This window comes from Eretmochelys imbricata, chromosome 9 (genome assembly GCF_965152235.1).
Source record: "Eretmochelys imbricata isolate rEreImb1 chromosome 9, rEreImb1.hap1, whole genome shotgun sequence".
Classification (NCBI taxonomy): Eukaryota; Metazoa; Chordata; order Testudines; family Cheloniidae; genus Eretmochelys; species Eretmochelys imbricata.
In genome coordinates, this window is record NC_135580.1 from 56956164 (window position 1) to 56968367 (window position 12204).

At 42.3% G+C, this 12204-nt stretch overlaps 2 protein-coding genes across 4 annotated transcripts in view; one reads left to right on the plus strand and one right to left on the minus strand.

Moving 5' to 3' along the window:
• Window positions 1–11808, plus strand: part of LOC144270546 (SLAIN motif-containing protein-like) — an 82105-nt gene extending 70297 nt beyond the window's left edge. Inside the window, exon 10 of the mRNA XM_077827072.1 lies at window positions 11689–11808. Within this exon, the coding sequence (XP_077683198.1) occupies window positions 11689–11749 (61 nt within the window). The 3' untranslated portion in view covers window positions 11750–11808. The remainder of the gene's footprint in view (window positions 1–11688) is intronic.
• The window catches only part of VAMP7 (vesicle associated membrane protein 7), a 51924-nt gene continuing 46647 nt past the window's right edge, over window positions 6928–12204 (minus strand). For all 3 annotated transcript variants that reach the window (XM_077827079.1, XM_077827078.1, XM_077827077.1), the window contains exons 6-8: window positions 11432–11499; window positions 10522–10614; window positions 6928–9287 (exon numbers count right to left, since the gene is read on the minus strand). In XM_077827079.1, coding sequence (XP_077683205.1) covers window positions 9219–9287; window positions 10522–10614; window positions 11432–11499 — 230 coding nt within the window. In that variant the 3' untranslated portion in view covers window positions 6928–9218. The remainder of the gene's footprint in view (window positions 9288–10521; window positions 10615–11431; window positions 11500–12204) is intronic.

Here is a 12204-nt window from a genome sequence, read left to right on the forward strand (position 1 = left end):
GACAAAATCTCCACTTGCATAGATCTCAAGCCTTAATTATTTTCAGAAACACGTGGGTTAACCACTACAGAAAACTTTTACTATGTCTATTATTTGCATTACAGACTTCTATTTAGTAATTACATATAGGTAGATTAAAATTGATGATACATTCACACTCACCCTGAAGCCTTAAATCAACTGGAATATCATTTTAGAAAACTTCAGAGAAACACATGAATCCAAGTTATTTGTAAGGGAAAGTTAACAAAATGGGGGCCTGGAATCATTCTCTCCTACTATTTCTGCAGGAATCAACCCTGATTGCAGGGTGAGGTGACTGTGATAAACTGCAGAAGCATATATTCATAGCTTCCAAGGCCAGAAGGGATCATTGTGATAATCTAGCCTGACAACCTGTAAATGCAGGCAATAAAACTTTCTAAAGATATACTCAGAATTATTTTGGAAAACACCCAATCTTATTTTTAAAAATCCATGACCCCTTGGTTCATTACTTTCACTGTTAAATGTACACATTCGTTCCAGTCCAAATCTGCCTAGCTTCAACTTCCAGCCATTGGATTGTTATACATTTCTCTGCTAGATTGAAGAGCCTTAAATATTTGTTCCCCCTGTAAATACTTGTACACTAATCAGATCACTCCTTAACCTTTTCTTTATTAAACTATAAGGAGCTCAGTCACTATAAAACAGGTTTTGTAATCCTTCGGTCATTCTTGTGTGAACCCTCTCCAGTTTAATCAACATCATTTTTGAATTGTGGACATACTATTCGAGCAGTGGTTGCACCAGCACCAAATACAGAGGTAGAATCTTCCTACTCACACTTGAGGTTCCCATTTATGCATCACAGCAGCTCTTTTAGGCAGTGTTGCACTATGACCTCCTATTCTGCTGTTAACAGCCAGACAGTTAAGAACAGACATACTGGGTCAGACTAAAAGTCTATCTAGCTCAGTATCCTGTCTTCTGACAGTGGCCAATGCCAGGTGCTTCGGAGGGAATGAACAGAACAGGTAATCATAAAGTGATCCATTCGCAGCTTCTGGCAAACAGAGGCTAGGAACACCATCCCTGCCCATCCATTAATTTATCTAGTTATTTTTTGAACCCTGTTAAAGGCTTGGCCTTCACACCATCCTCTGGCAAAGAGTTCCACAGGTTGGCTGTGAGTGTGTGAAGAAATACTTCCGTTGGTTTTAAACCTACTGCCTATTAATTTCATTTGGTGATCTCTAGTTGTTGTGTTATGAGTAAATAATATCTCCTTATTTACTTTCTCCACACTAGTCATCATCATTACCCCCCTGCTCCCCATAGTCATCTCTTTTCCGATCTGAAAATCCCAGTCTTAATCTCTCCTCATATGGAAACTGTTCCATACCCCTAATAATTTTTGTTGCCCTTTTCTGTACCTTTTCCAATACATCTTTTTTGAGATAGGGCAACCACATCTGCACACAGTATTCTGTGTGGGTGTACCATGGATTTATGTAGCAGCATTATGATATTTTGTTTTATCTGTGCCTTTCCTAATGATTCCCAGCATTGTTAGCTTTTTTGACTGCCGCTGCACATTGAGTGGATGTTATCAGAGAGCTATCCACAATGACTCCAAGACCACCAAAATCTTTTTCGGTCATTGCATCCGAAGGTAGTCTCCCATAACTGGCCTATATGCTTTGTTCCTAGATGTATTTATTTACATGTATTAAAATATTTAGTTTGCTTGTACCGGCTACCAAGTAATCTAGGTTGCTTTGTATTATTAAATACTGGCAGTTGCATGCAAGTACATTTGATAGTCTGAAGTAATACAGAACATGGAGAACGCCCTGGTTTTCATGGGAGACTTCAATCACTCTGATATCTGCTGGGAGAGCAATACAGCGGTGCACAGACAATCCAGGAAGTTTTTGAAAATGTAGGGGACAATTTCCTGGTGCAAGTACTGGAGGAACCAACTAGGGGCAGAGCTCTTCTTGACCTGCTGCTCACAAACCGGGAAGAATTACTAGGGGAAGCAAAAGTGGATGGGTACCTGAGAGGCAGTGACTATGAGATGGTCAAGTTCAGGATCCTGACACAAGGAAGAAAGGAAAGCAGCAGAATGTGGACCCTGGACTTCAGAAAAGCAGACTTGGACTCCCTCAGGGAGCTAATGGGCAAGATCCCCTGGGAGAATAACATGAGGGGGAAAGGAGTCCAGGAGAGGTGGCTGTATTTTAAAGAATCCTTATTGTTACAGGAACAAACCATCCCCAGGTGTAGAAAGAATAGTAAATATGGCAGGAGACCGGCTTGGCTTAACAGTGAAATCCTTGCTGATCTTAAATACAAAAAAGCTTACAAGAAGTGGAAGATTGGACAAGTGACCAGAGAGGAGTATAAAAATATTGCTTGGGCACGAAGGAGTGAAATCAAGAAGGCCAAATCACACCTGGAGGTGCAACTAGCAAGAGATGTTAAGAGTAACAAGAAGGGTTTCTTCAGGTATGTTAGCAACAAGAAGAAAGTCAAGGAAAGTGTGGGCCTCTTACTGAATGAGGGAGGCAACCTCGTGACAGAGGATGTGGAAAAAGCTAATGTACTCAATGCTTTTTTTGCCTCCATCTTCACGAACAAGGTCAGCTCCCAGACTACTGCACTAGGCAGCACAGCATGGGGAGGAGGTGACCAGCCCTCTGGAGAAAGAAGTGGTTCGGGACTATTTAGAAAAGCTGGATGTGCGAAAGTCCATGGGGCTGAGAGTGCTAAAGCAGTTGGCGGATGTGATTGCAGAGCCATTGGCCATTATCTTTGAAAACTTATGGCGATTGGGGGAGGTCCTAGACGACTGGAAAAAGGCTAATGTAGTGCCCATCTTTAAAAAAAGGAAGGAGGAGGATCCTGGGAACTACAGGCCAGTCAGCCTCACCTCAGTCCCTGGAAAAATCATGGAGCAGGTCCTCAAGGACTCAATTCTGAAGCATTTAGAGGAAAGTGATCAGGAACAGTCAGCATGGATTCACCAAGGGCAAGTCATGCCTGACTAATCTAATTGCCTTCTATGACGAGATAACTGGCTCTGTGGATGAAGGGAAAGCAGTGGACGTGTTCCTTGACTTTAGCAAAGCTTTTGACACTGTCTCCCACAGTATTCTTGCCAGCAAGTTGAAGTATGGGCTGGATGAATGGAGTATAAGGTGGATAGAAAGCTGGCTAGATTGTTGGGCTCAACAGGTAGTGATCAATGGCTCCATGTCTAGTTGGCAGCTGGTATCAAGTGGAGTGCCCCAAGGGTCGGTCCTGAGGCCGGTTTTGTTCAATATCTTCATAAATGATCTGGAGGATGGGAGGAGAGGTAGATATGCTGGAGGGTAGGGATAGGATATAGAGGGACCTAGACAAATTGGAGGATTGGGCCAAAAGAAATCTGATGAAGTTCAACAAGGACAAGTGCAGAGTCCTGCACTTAGGACAGAAGAATCCAATGCACCGCTACAGACTAGGGACCGAATGGCTCGGCAACAGTTCTGCAGAAAAGGACTTAGGGGTTACAGTGGATGAGAAGCTGGATATGAGTGAACAGTGTGCCCTTGTTGCCAAGAAGGCTAATGGCATTTTGGGATGTATAAGTAGGGACATTGCCAGCAGCTCGAAGGATGTGATCGTTCCCCTCTATTCGACACTGGTGAGGCCTCATCTGGAGTACTGTGTCCAGTTTTGGGCCCCACACTAGAAGAAGGATGTGGGAAAAATTGGAGAGAGTCAAGCGGAGGGTAACAAAAATGATTAGGGGACTGGAACATGACTTATGAGAAGAGGCTGAGGGAACTGGGATTGTTTAGCCTGCAGAAGAGAAGAATGAGGGGGGACTTGATAGCTGCTTTCAACTACCTGAAAGGGGGTTCCAAAGAGGATGGCTCTAGACTGTTCTCAGTGGTAGAAGATGACAGGACAAGGAGTAATGGTCTCAAGTTGCAGTGGGGGAGATTTAGGTTGGTTATTAGGAAAATCTTTTTCACTAGGAGGGTGGTGAAACACTAGAACGCATTACCTAGGGAGGTGGTGGAATCTCCTTCCTTAGAAGTTTAAGCTCAGGCTTGACAAAGCCCTGGCTGGGATGATTTAATTGGGGATTGGTCCTGCTTTGAGCAGGGGGTTCGACTAGATGACCTCCTGAGGTCCCTTCCAACCCTGGTATTCTATGATTCTACAAGTACTGTTGTTAAAGAAGGGACAAGACTTTCCATATAACATCAGCAGATGGAGGTATGAATTGGTAGATTAGTTTAACAGAAGCACTAGAAATGAGATTTTAATAAACAGTAGTTGGAGAGAACTTATACTTGCAAAGCTTTGAAGGACTAGTTCAAAATACTTCGGGGACTGACCCAACCCTCAGTTTCTGAAGCTAGTTTTGTTTGGTTAGAGAACTTTTAAACACTGGACATTTTAAAGTGGGCTGTCTAAATCTGTAGAAAAACACCAAACACTACTTGTCTGGCTGGAATTAAATCTAATCTCCTTCAATATCATGAAATACTTCTCTCACAAGCTCACACTAAATTTAGTTGTACTATACCTGATAATATCTTCTTTTACGCCTGTTTGGCGTGCCCTCAGCTGTGGAGGGGGACGTAGAAGGGTAGAAGATGAAAGATGAGCAATCCTTGGTATTGGTTGCAGCTCACTGTTTAAGGCAGCTGCTCCAGGACTCCAGCTTCAGAGCACAATTGTTCAGATTTAAAGAGGTACCTCCGATTGGATGTCTCTTTCCTAAGTGTTGTCTTTCCACCTGTTACCTAGTGGTAAGGTAGTTTTCACATGGTTACTCCTCTTGAAGGCAGTTGTTTTAAGGTTAGCAGGACAAGGTAAACTATCTAAAACTGCCATGTCTATTATTTTTGTTTCATTAGCTAATGTAAGAAAACATTTTGAAGATGAGGTTTAAGGAATAATGCTGACTTGGCTTTGAGTACTTTACTTATTGACTGACAGCTGATGACTAGCTCCTTCTCCCCATGCTAGCTCAGTCACTGGGGAAGGACTAGATATATTACAGTTCCTTATCAGTATTTAGTCATTGAGATTGAGGCTTCTTGCCTAGCTATACCAAAATTAAACTGGGCTAGAAAACTTAGTTTAGGATGAAGGCTGCACACTGCATTTAAAAAAAACTAGCAGAGGAGTTTAAATCCTGGCTGCTGCTTTTTTTACTACTTTCTTTTAGCTAACTGTTCCACACACTTTCCCTCTGAGCAGGTTCTTCGTAAAGGTAAACTGTAGTAAACAAGATATTTTAACGTACCCAGACAACGGTAGCATTAGCTATGTTGAATCACAGGTGGTACAGGCATGTAGAAAATATTGAGTGCCTGCTACACACGCATAAAGTCAGTTTAGCCAGTGCTTTCAGAGTTGGCACTTGGATTTTCCTTTAGAGCTGGAGTACCACAGGCTTTTTGGGACATTTTAAATGTAAGCACCCTTTAAAGTGTAAATTCTAAACTTGATTTTTCAGTGACTTAATTGTTCTGAATCTGTTGTGGATTCCTGATGGAATCTTAAGTGGTAGCCCAGATGGTTCATATCTTAAATACTAATTTCAGATAGGGAAAAATGAGGTATTTAAAACTCAGTTTTTAACATTCTTTCTGCAGAGCAAGTTCCACAGTAAGCAATTATTGCAGCATTCTTTTAGCTGCCTGAATCAGCGGTACCACTACTAGAAGGCCATGCAAGATATTTAGCTTAAATCAGTTATATTAAATAGAATGTTTTATGCAAAGGATGTTTTGAAGATGAAAGGGGATAGCTCACAGACATTTTTGCATTTCATATCAAGCCAAGCATTAAGCATGGGAAAAATCATGTATTTTCTAGTAAACAGGCTTTGTTTTGGACTTAGAACAGCCCATTAACAATATTTGCTACATTTAATGTGTAGGAGAACACTATACTTTATCAACCTGGACTAGAGTTAACATTTTAATTGGAGTAGCCTGCAAAATAAAGTTCACTGTAGAGTTCAGACAAGATACATAATGCAGTTTCCCAACATTAAGGACAACATGTCTTTCAACCAATATGCAAGACCCAATTCTCTGGTACCTTACACCATCTAGCTATTTATTACCTGTACAGAGTGTGTGTAACAATGGTTCTCATTTCATCAGAGTTAAATGACTAAGGTGCAAGGCAGTGAATAATCTGACAACAGTTCCTTCTTTCTCTGGTGAATACTTCTACTTGAAGATTTGAGCTGTATTCCTACCTGCAAGAAGTGTCTTGCTGTGGGATTGAGCAGAAAGGACTAAGTCTCTTCTCTTTCTTCTTGCACATGAAAAGGGGATGGTTGGTTTAGAGTCATATTAAGAATCTCTGCATGCTTTTTACTGAGTTCTCCACAAAATTCAATTCTGACAGCTTATTCCAGTCTAGCTCCTGAGGGCAACATCTGTCATGCTGAGGATGGCTACACAAAAGTGCATTGCAGAAGCAGATAGACAACCCTGATTATAGCCCTTATGCTAGGTGCTGTGCAAACAGAAAAAGATGGTCCAGATTTGTTTTAATCTGCTTTCTTGAAGCTGTTTTTCTACTTGATTTAAGTATGTACCAAACTCTTCCCCATGTGGAGGATTTGGATAATATGCTTTATCAGCAAGGGTCTACACAGGGGTAGTGACTAGTTTTCTTGCTGCTCAGGAGAAACTAAATTAGTCTAATCAGGACAGGCAGCACTACTGCTGATGTATTTAAAGTATCTTTTAGTAATTTGGCCTATTTCAGAAGCACACCAAGTTAGGTTACGCAGTGTCTTAAAGTAACTTTTCAGAACACTGCTGAGTTTAAGATTAGTGGTGCTCCTCCACCATGAGTTGGGAGCAGCCATTTAATGCCAAGCTACCCCTCACAAAACTTCACAAAGTCTGGTCATTTGACATACAGTAAATTTATTCAAACAGGTTAATTTTGTTTTACAGTAATGCCTCACTGCATTCTTTAAAACAAGGAAATCATTTATATAAAAAGTGTTTGTACATAAACAGACAAATCATAGGAAGTTAACAGTAACTATCAATCCTTAAAACATGCACAGTTGCACACTGATTGTGGGCAGTAGTGCATGCTTGAAGGAGATGACCTATCTCCTGCACTTCCCAGATGAGCCATGAGTATTTCACCAATTGAGGGTTTCCAATAAACTCAGCACTGCTTCTATTCTTAGTGATAAGTTCATTTGTATCTCCAGTTGGACTGAACAGGGTCACAAATGTTTATTTGCATGGCAGGAAGACACTACTTACCAATTTCCAACTATCATGGGTCAGATTTTGACCTACTGAGGATGCATGGATGTTAATTTAGAGCACTGTTACAGAATGGAACCCACTGAGAGATCAGTGTGTAACATGCAGCAGTACAAAGGATGTGATGGGGTGGCAATTTGGTTTTCAGTGCCGTTTCACGGGGACCCAGTACTAAATGGCCTCGGATAAACTCCTCAAGGCCAGCGTGCAAAAGATGTTCTGTACATCACATCTGATTAAGGGCACTGCAATAAGCACTAGGATTAAGCCTCTCTCCCTTCCTCCCACACATCTACTATTAAGAAGGTGGAGGTTGAGATAGTTTCTCAGTGACTGAGCAGTGGGAAACTCTAGGGCCCAGGAGTTTGATATTTGTGTTAAGCCACCTCATATTTCTCATTTATCAGAGGATTTGCTTTTGTCTCCATCCCCTCCACAGGAAACAGCTCTTTCAAAAAAAATATTGAACAGTTTACCAATAAAGAGTGAGCAAGCCTTTTACACACTGCCTAGGTCAGACCTCAAGCCACTATTTTACAAATCTGCACTGTATATAACTGGACAGTGCCACCCCCATTTCGCTATTGATGAATTATACAGGGCTACCCTTAGATAAGGGCATCCAGATAGGACAAAAGGTTTATAATCAAAGCTATCATCAGATACTGGACAAGGTTCTATGGGGCTGTTTTTGGCCCTGTGAGGTTCTCACAGCAGTATATTTGTCAAGGACCCCTGCCTTTGGTTGTTAATGTTGGTGTTTTGTACCACAGATAAGAATCTAGAATACATATCTGGCTAAGAGTTTCCCTTCAGACCAGCACAAGGTGAGACTTAGAACTGGGAAGGAACCATCAGTTACCTGTTTTCAGTGGTTTGTTTCTTTAACGTGGAAGGATCTGACCAGGATGGAAATGCAAGTACATGGCACCTCATAGAACTCAGAACACATCTCCTCTTTGAAAACTAGAGAAGAGGCGTCACCCCAATTCCATCTCCTCCATCTTGAGTAATAAGCACTTGCTGTAAGTTTATTTTGAGTGGGGGACGATTAAACATACAGGACAGAAGCGATACTTAAAACACAATGACAAACAGCAGCCAAGTTTATCACAATCATCATCTTTACTCTATCAACTTAGTCACAAAGTAGGGGAGCTGAGCAGAAGACGGGGTGAAAGGAGTCATTTCAACATGCCCACTCAATCCCCCCCATCTGTACAGCTGTCCAAAGAGATTCCCCAAAGGAGAAAAGGGTTCATTATTGAAGAGGGAGATGTGTCTCCAGGAGGGGCCTATGCCTTTGAGGGATCTTAACATCTACTGTGCCATTCTATTTGTGACCTCAACCCATCTTTGCATTAGTGGCCCCTGAACAAGTAAGCATTGAACCCTACATAATACATCACTTTGTGGACCAAACATGTAGGGAGGAGATGTTAATTAGATCCCAACATAGTGGCAGCAAAATGGACTTTCATCACTCTGCCTACCTTCATTGACCCACCTTGAGCTCTCCAGCCCCACTCCTCATGCAGAGATGGAGGCACTAGCAATGCTGTTCTCTGCTTAACACACTTCCATTAAAGTGCAAAGCTGTACATACACACACAGAGAAGCATGCACATACCCTCTGGAGCCAGCCTCACTGCCTGCCCAGCTGAGAAACTGCAGTTAAGACAAAAGAACAAAAACAAAATCCCTTCAAGTAGTTTTAAAACAGCTCTTTGTTGAGGCTGAAACTGCACTGAGGCAGTGACTTGGGGCCACTGGGGGTGATAAGGCAAAGAGAAGTATGAAGTCCTGGAAGGATGGAAGAATGATGTGTCAGTAGTGAAAGACAAGTTATTTTGTGGGTTGCTCCTTCGCACACACTCATGTGCTCTCATCCTTGGCTGATCAGCACAGGCCATCTGTTTACTTCTGCACACAGCTGGGCCATGTAAGCCCCCCGCAGGCAGCTGACACAATGATGTAGATGACCACCTGGAGGAAGAAAGCACTGTCACATGGATAGAGAATCTTTCCTATCACTCAGCATGTAGCAGTCAAGTACTTAGAACAAGGTTTGAAAACCCAGACAAGGGTACTATTCCTGTCTCTGCCACCAACTTCTCCTTCGGCATTCAACGACTTGGGGAAAATCTGCCTCAGTTTCCCCAACTGCAACACTGGGATAACACTATTGTCCCTGCAGAGTGATGCAAGGCTCCATCAGGTGCAAAGCTCTCCTTATGTCACCTGCAATTATGCCTTGAGGTCCTCAGATGAAAGATGTTAAGAGCAAGAACATTTGAGGGTAAATACCGGAGGAGAAGGAGAGGCCATGACTCAGGCATAACACCATTTCAAGTAAGAGTCAGCAACGGGGGCACAGGCACTCCTTAAAACTTAAGTCTCCACTGGGCCCAGATACTGTGAACCCAGTGCTTCAGATTTTAAGAGTCAACAGGACAGCTATGTCCCTGCCCTCCCTTACAGGGCTATATACAACTAGAGAGAATGGCGATGGGACACCCTCTGGAATGCTACACTTCCTGTCCTCATCTGATACATTAAGATAGAGGATATCACCCCTGCACACCGTTATGGGCAGGGCTAGAAATGGCTGGAAAAGAGAAATCCCTTCCTGTAAAAAATTTCCCATTTTTGAAAAAGGTCCTTCATATTTGGGATGGAACAAGTCAAAATGAAACTTTTTTTTGTGGGAATGGATTGAGAGAATTTCATTTTGAGAGAACCAAAACGAAATGTCGGGCTTCCTGCCTGAAGGAAGTCTTTCCCTCCCCAGGAGCTGGCCTCCTGGCTCCTGGGCCCTAGAACTAGCAGGTAGAAAATGTAATCGACAAGAGTTTTCCAGGTGGGCAGCCAGCCAGGGAATCATCACTTCAATTTTCTTGATGGAAAAACAGAATTTTTTGGCAAAATGAATTTTCTGCAGAAGATATTTTTGGGAAAAGGGCATTTTTTGTTGGGAAATCATTGATGAAAAATTCCCAAACAGCTCTAGCGTAAAAAGGGTAGTGAAATGTTGGTTCCTAGCCTTGGGAAGAGAACCTTATAGTGATGGTGGTAAATGGGTTCCTTCTTGGAGACACTGGTTATTTGGGGACTACCGTGAAGAGACATGGATGACATTTTCTAACATCCAGGCCTCACTTTAGAAAGGAGCACGTGCGTTACACCCTTAGACGACAGAGGATAAAGGCCAGTAACTTACAATCGATACTACTGTGATGATGATGGTAAGCTTGAGGTTCTTCATACACATGGCTCTGGCCAGGTTCCTGCTGGTAGTTTTGAATGTGACAGACTATGAGAGAAAGACAATCCCCACTTAGTTCATGAGCCCAGGTGAGCAGCCCTATTATAGGCCAGAAGGCTTCCACATAATTAGCCTGAAGTCAATTGATCTGAGAGTTTTCATAATTAAGGTTTCTATAATGAAGAACATAGATATCATGGAACCAAAATATGAAGAAAACCCAGACTGTAGGCTTCCCCTTACATACTGGAAAGCAGGAAGGAAGGGCATGTGGGCATCTAGGGCTTGTGTGCACAGGCAGGAAGAAAGGGGAAGAGTGCAACTTATACAGGAAGGTTCCTTATCAGAGAAGGATGCAGCAGCAGGAGCACCTAACTGAACTAGCACCAGGAAGGTAGGAATCAGGCATTACTCCAATGGGAACAGAGTTTAGACAAGTCTACATGCCTGGTATCCAGTTTCTACCCACTCATCTCATGCACTGCTATGCCTTGGAGGCAAATAACAGAAGACATAGTGCAGTAAGGAATGAGGGCACAATTAGCTATGCCACAAGCAGAATACAGCCTTGTTGTTGGAAACCAAGTTGCCTAGGTAAGGCCTAGAGGGGGATTGAAAGAAAGTCATGTGTCTTGTACACACGACATGCCAGTCACAATACATACACAAGGGCTTAGAGTCTAGAAGCCCCAATATTTGCACGATGTACAGCTCTAGGGCCTGCTCTTTGCTCCACCTGCACCCACTGCACACTGGATAATATCAGCTTTTCCTCATAACTAATATGGTACCAGCATGTCTGGTTACTGCATACAGTACACACCACCTCCGCCCCCCGCTTCCCCTTATGCTTCTCTGTACTTACTGAATCCACTAGATTCTCAGTTTTGTCTATCAGCAGCTCCAGCTTCTCTCCTCTTTGAGCCACCAGGTCTTAGGGAGGAAGAACAAATCAGCTGTCAGAATCCAGGTGCAAAAGCACTTTCCTTATCCAAGTCTCTTGCTACTTCAAGGCCAGGAAACATCTCTAATACAACTAGGATTGGCAGAATTCAATTATTTTTATAATTTCAACAAATCATTTATTTTAAAGCTTTTTTCTATTTTTATAAATTTTCACAGCTCCAGGACATCACATAATTGTCTGAACCGCCCCTCCTGCCCCTGTGACAGTAGACGTTGAGAATTAAGAAGCTTTATAACTTAACACAAATTGTCAACATATGTCAGGATGTACAAAATAAATATCCTTAAACTAAGTTCTCAAGCAGCATTTTTCTTATTTTGTTTAAGTTTTGAGTAATGTCAATGGGAATATTTTTTCCTTGGTTTGGGTATGTGTACAGTGAAATAGACATTTACCAACATTTACCAATAAAAAGCTCACATTTAATGCTAGACATTTAAGCGTTGTGCACACCCCCTCTAAGCTACTTGGAGTACAGTATTTGAGGTGGAGGGAGGAGAAAGGTCAAAATTTCCATGTCCCAAGCAATCCCAAATCACTTTCTGAGCCAGATCCTAGAGTTTCACCAAATTATACCAGCTGAGGATGTGGCCCTCTATCATAAGCGAGGAAGCAAGTTTTTCTTGAACTCCATTGCTGTGGGCTAAACACTGTCAGGCACTGTTTAAGAA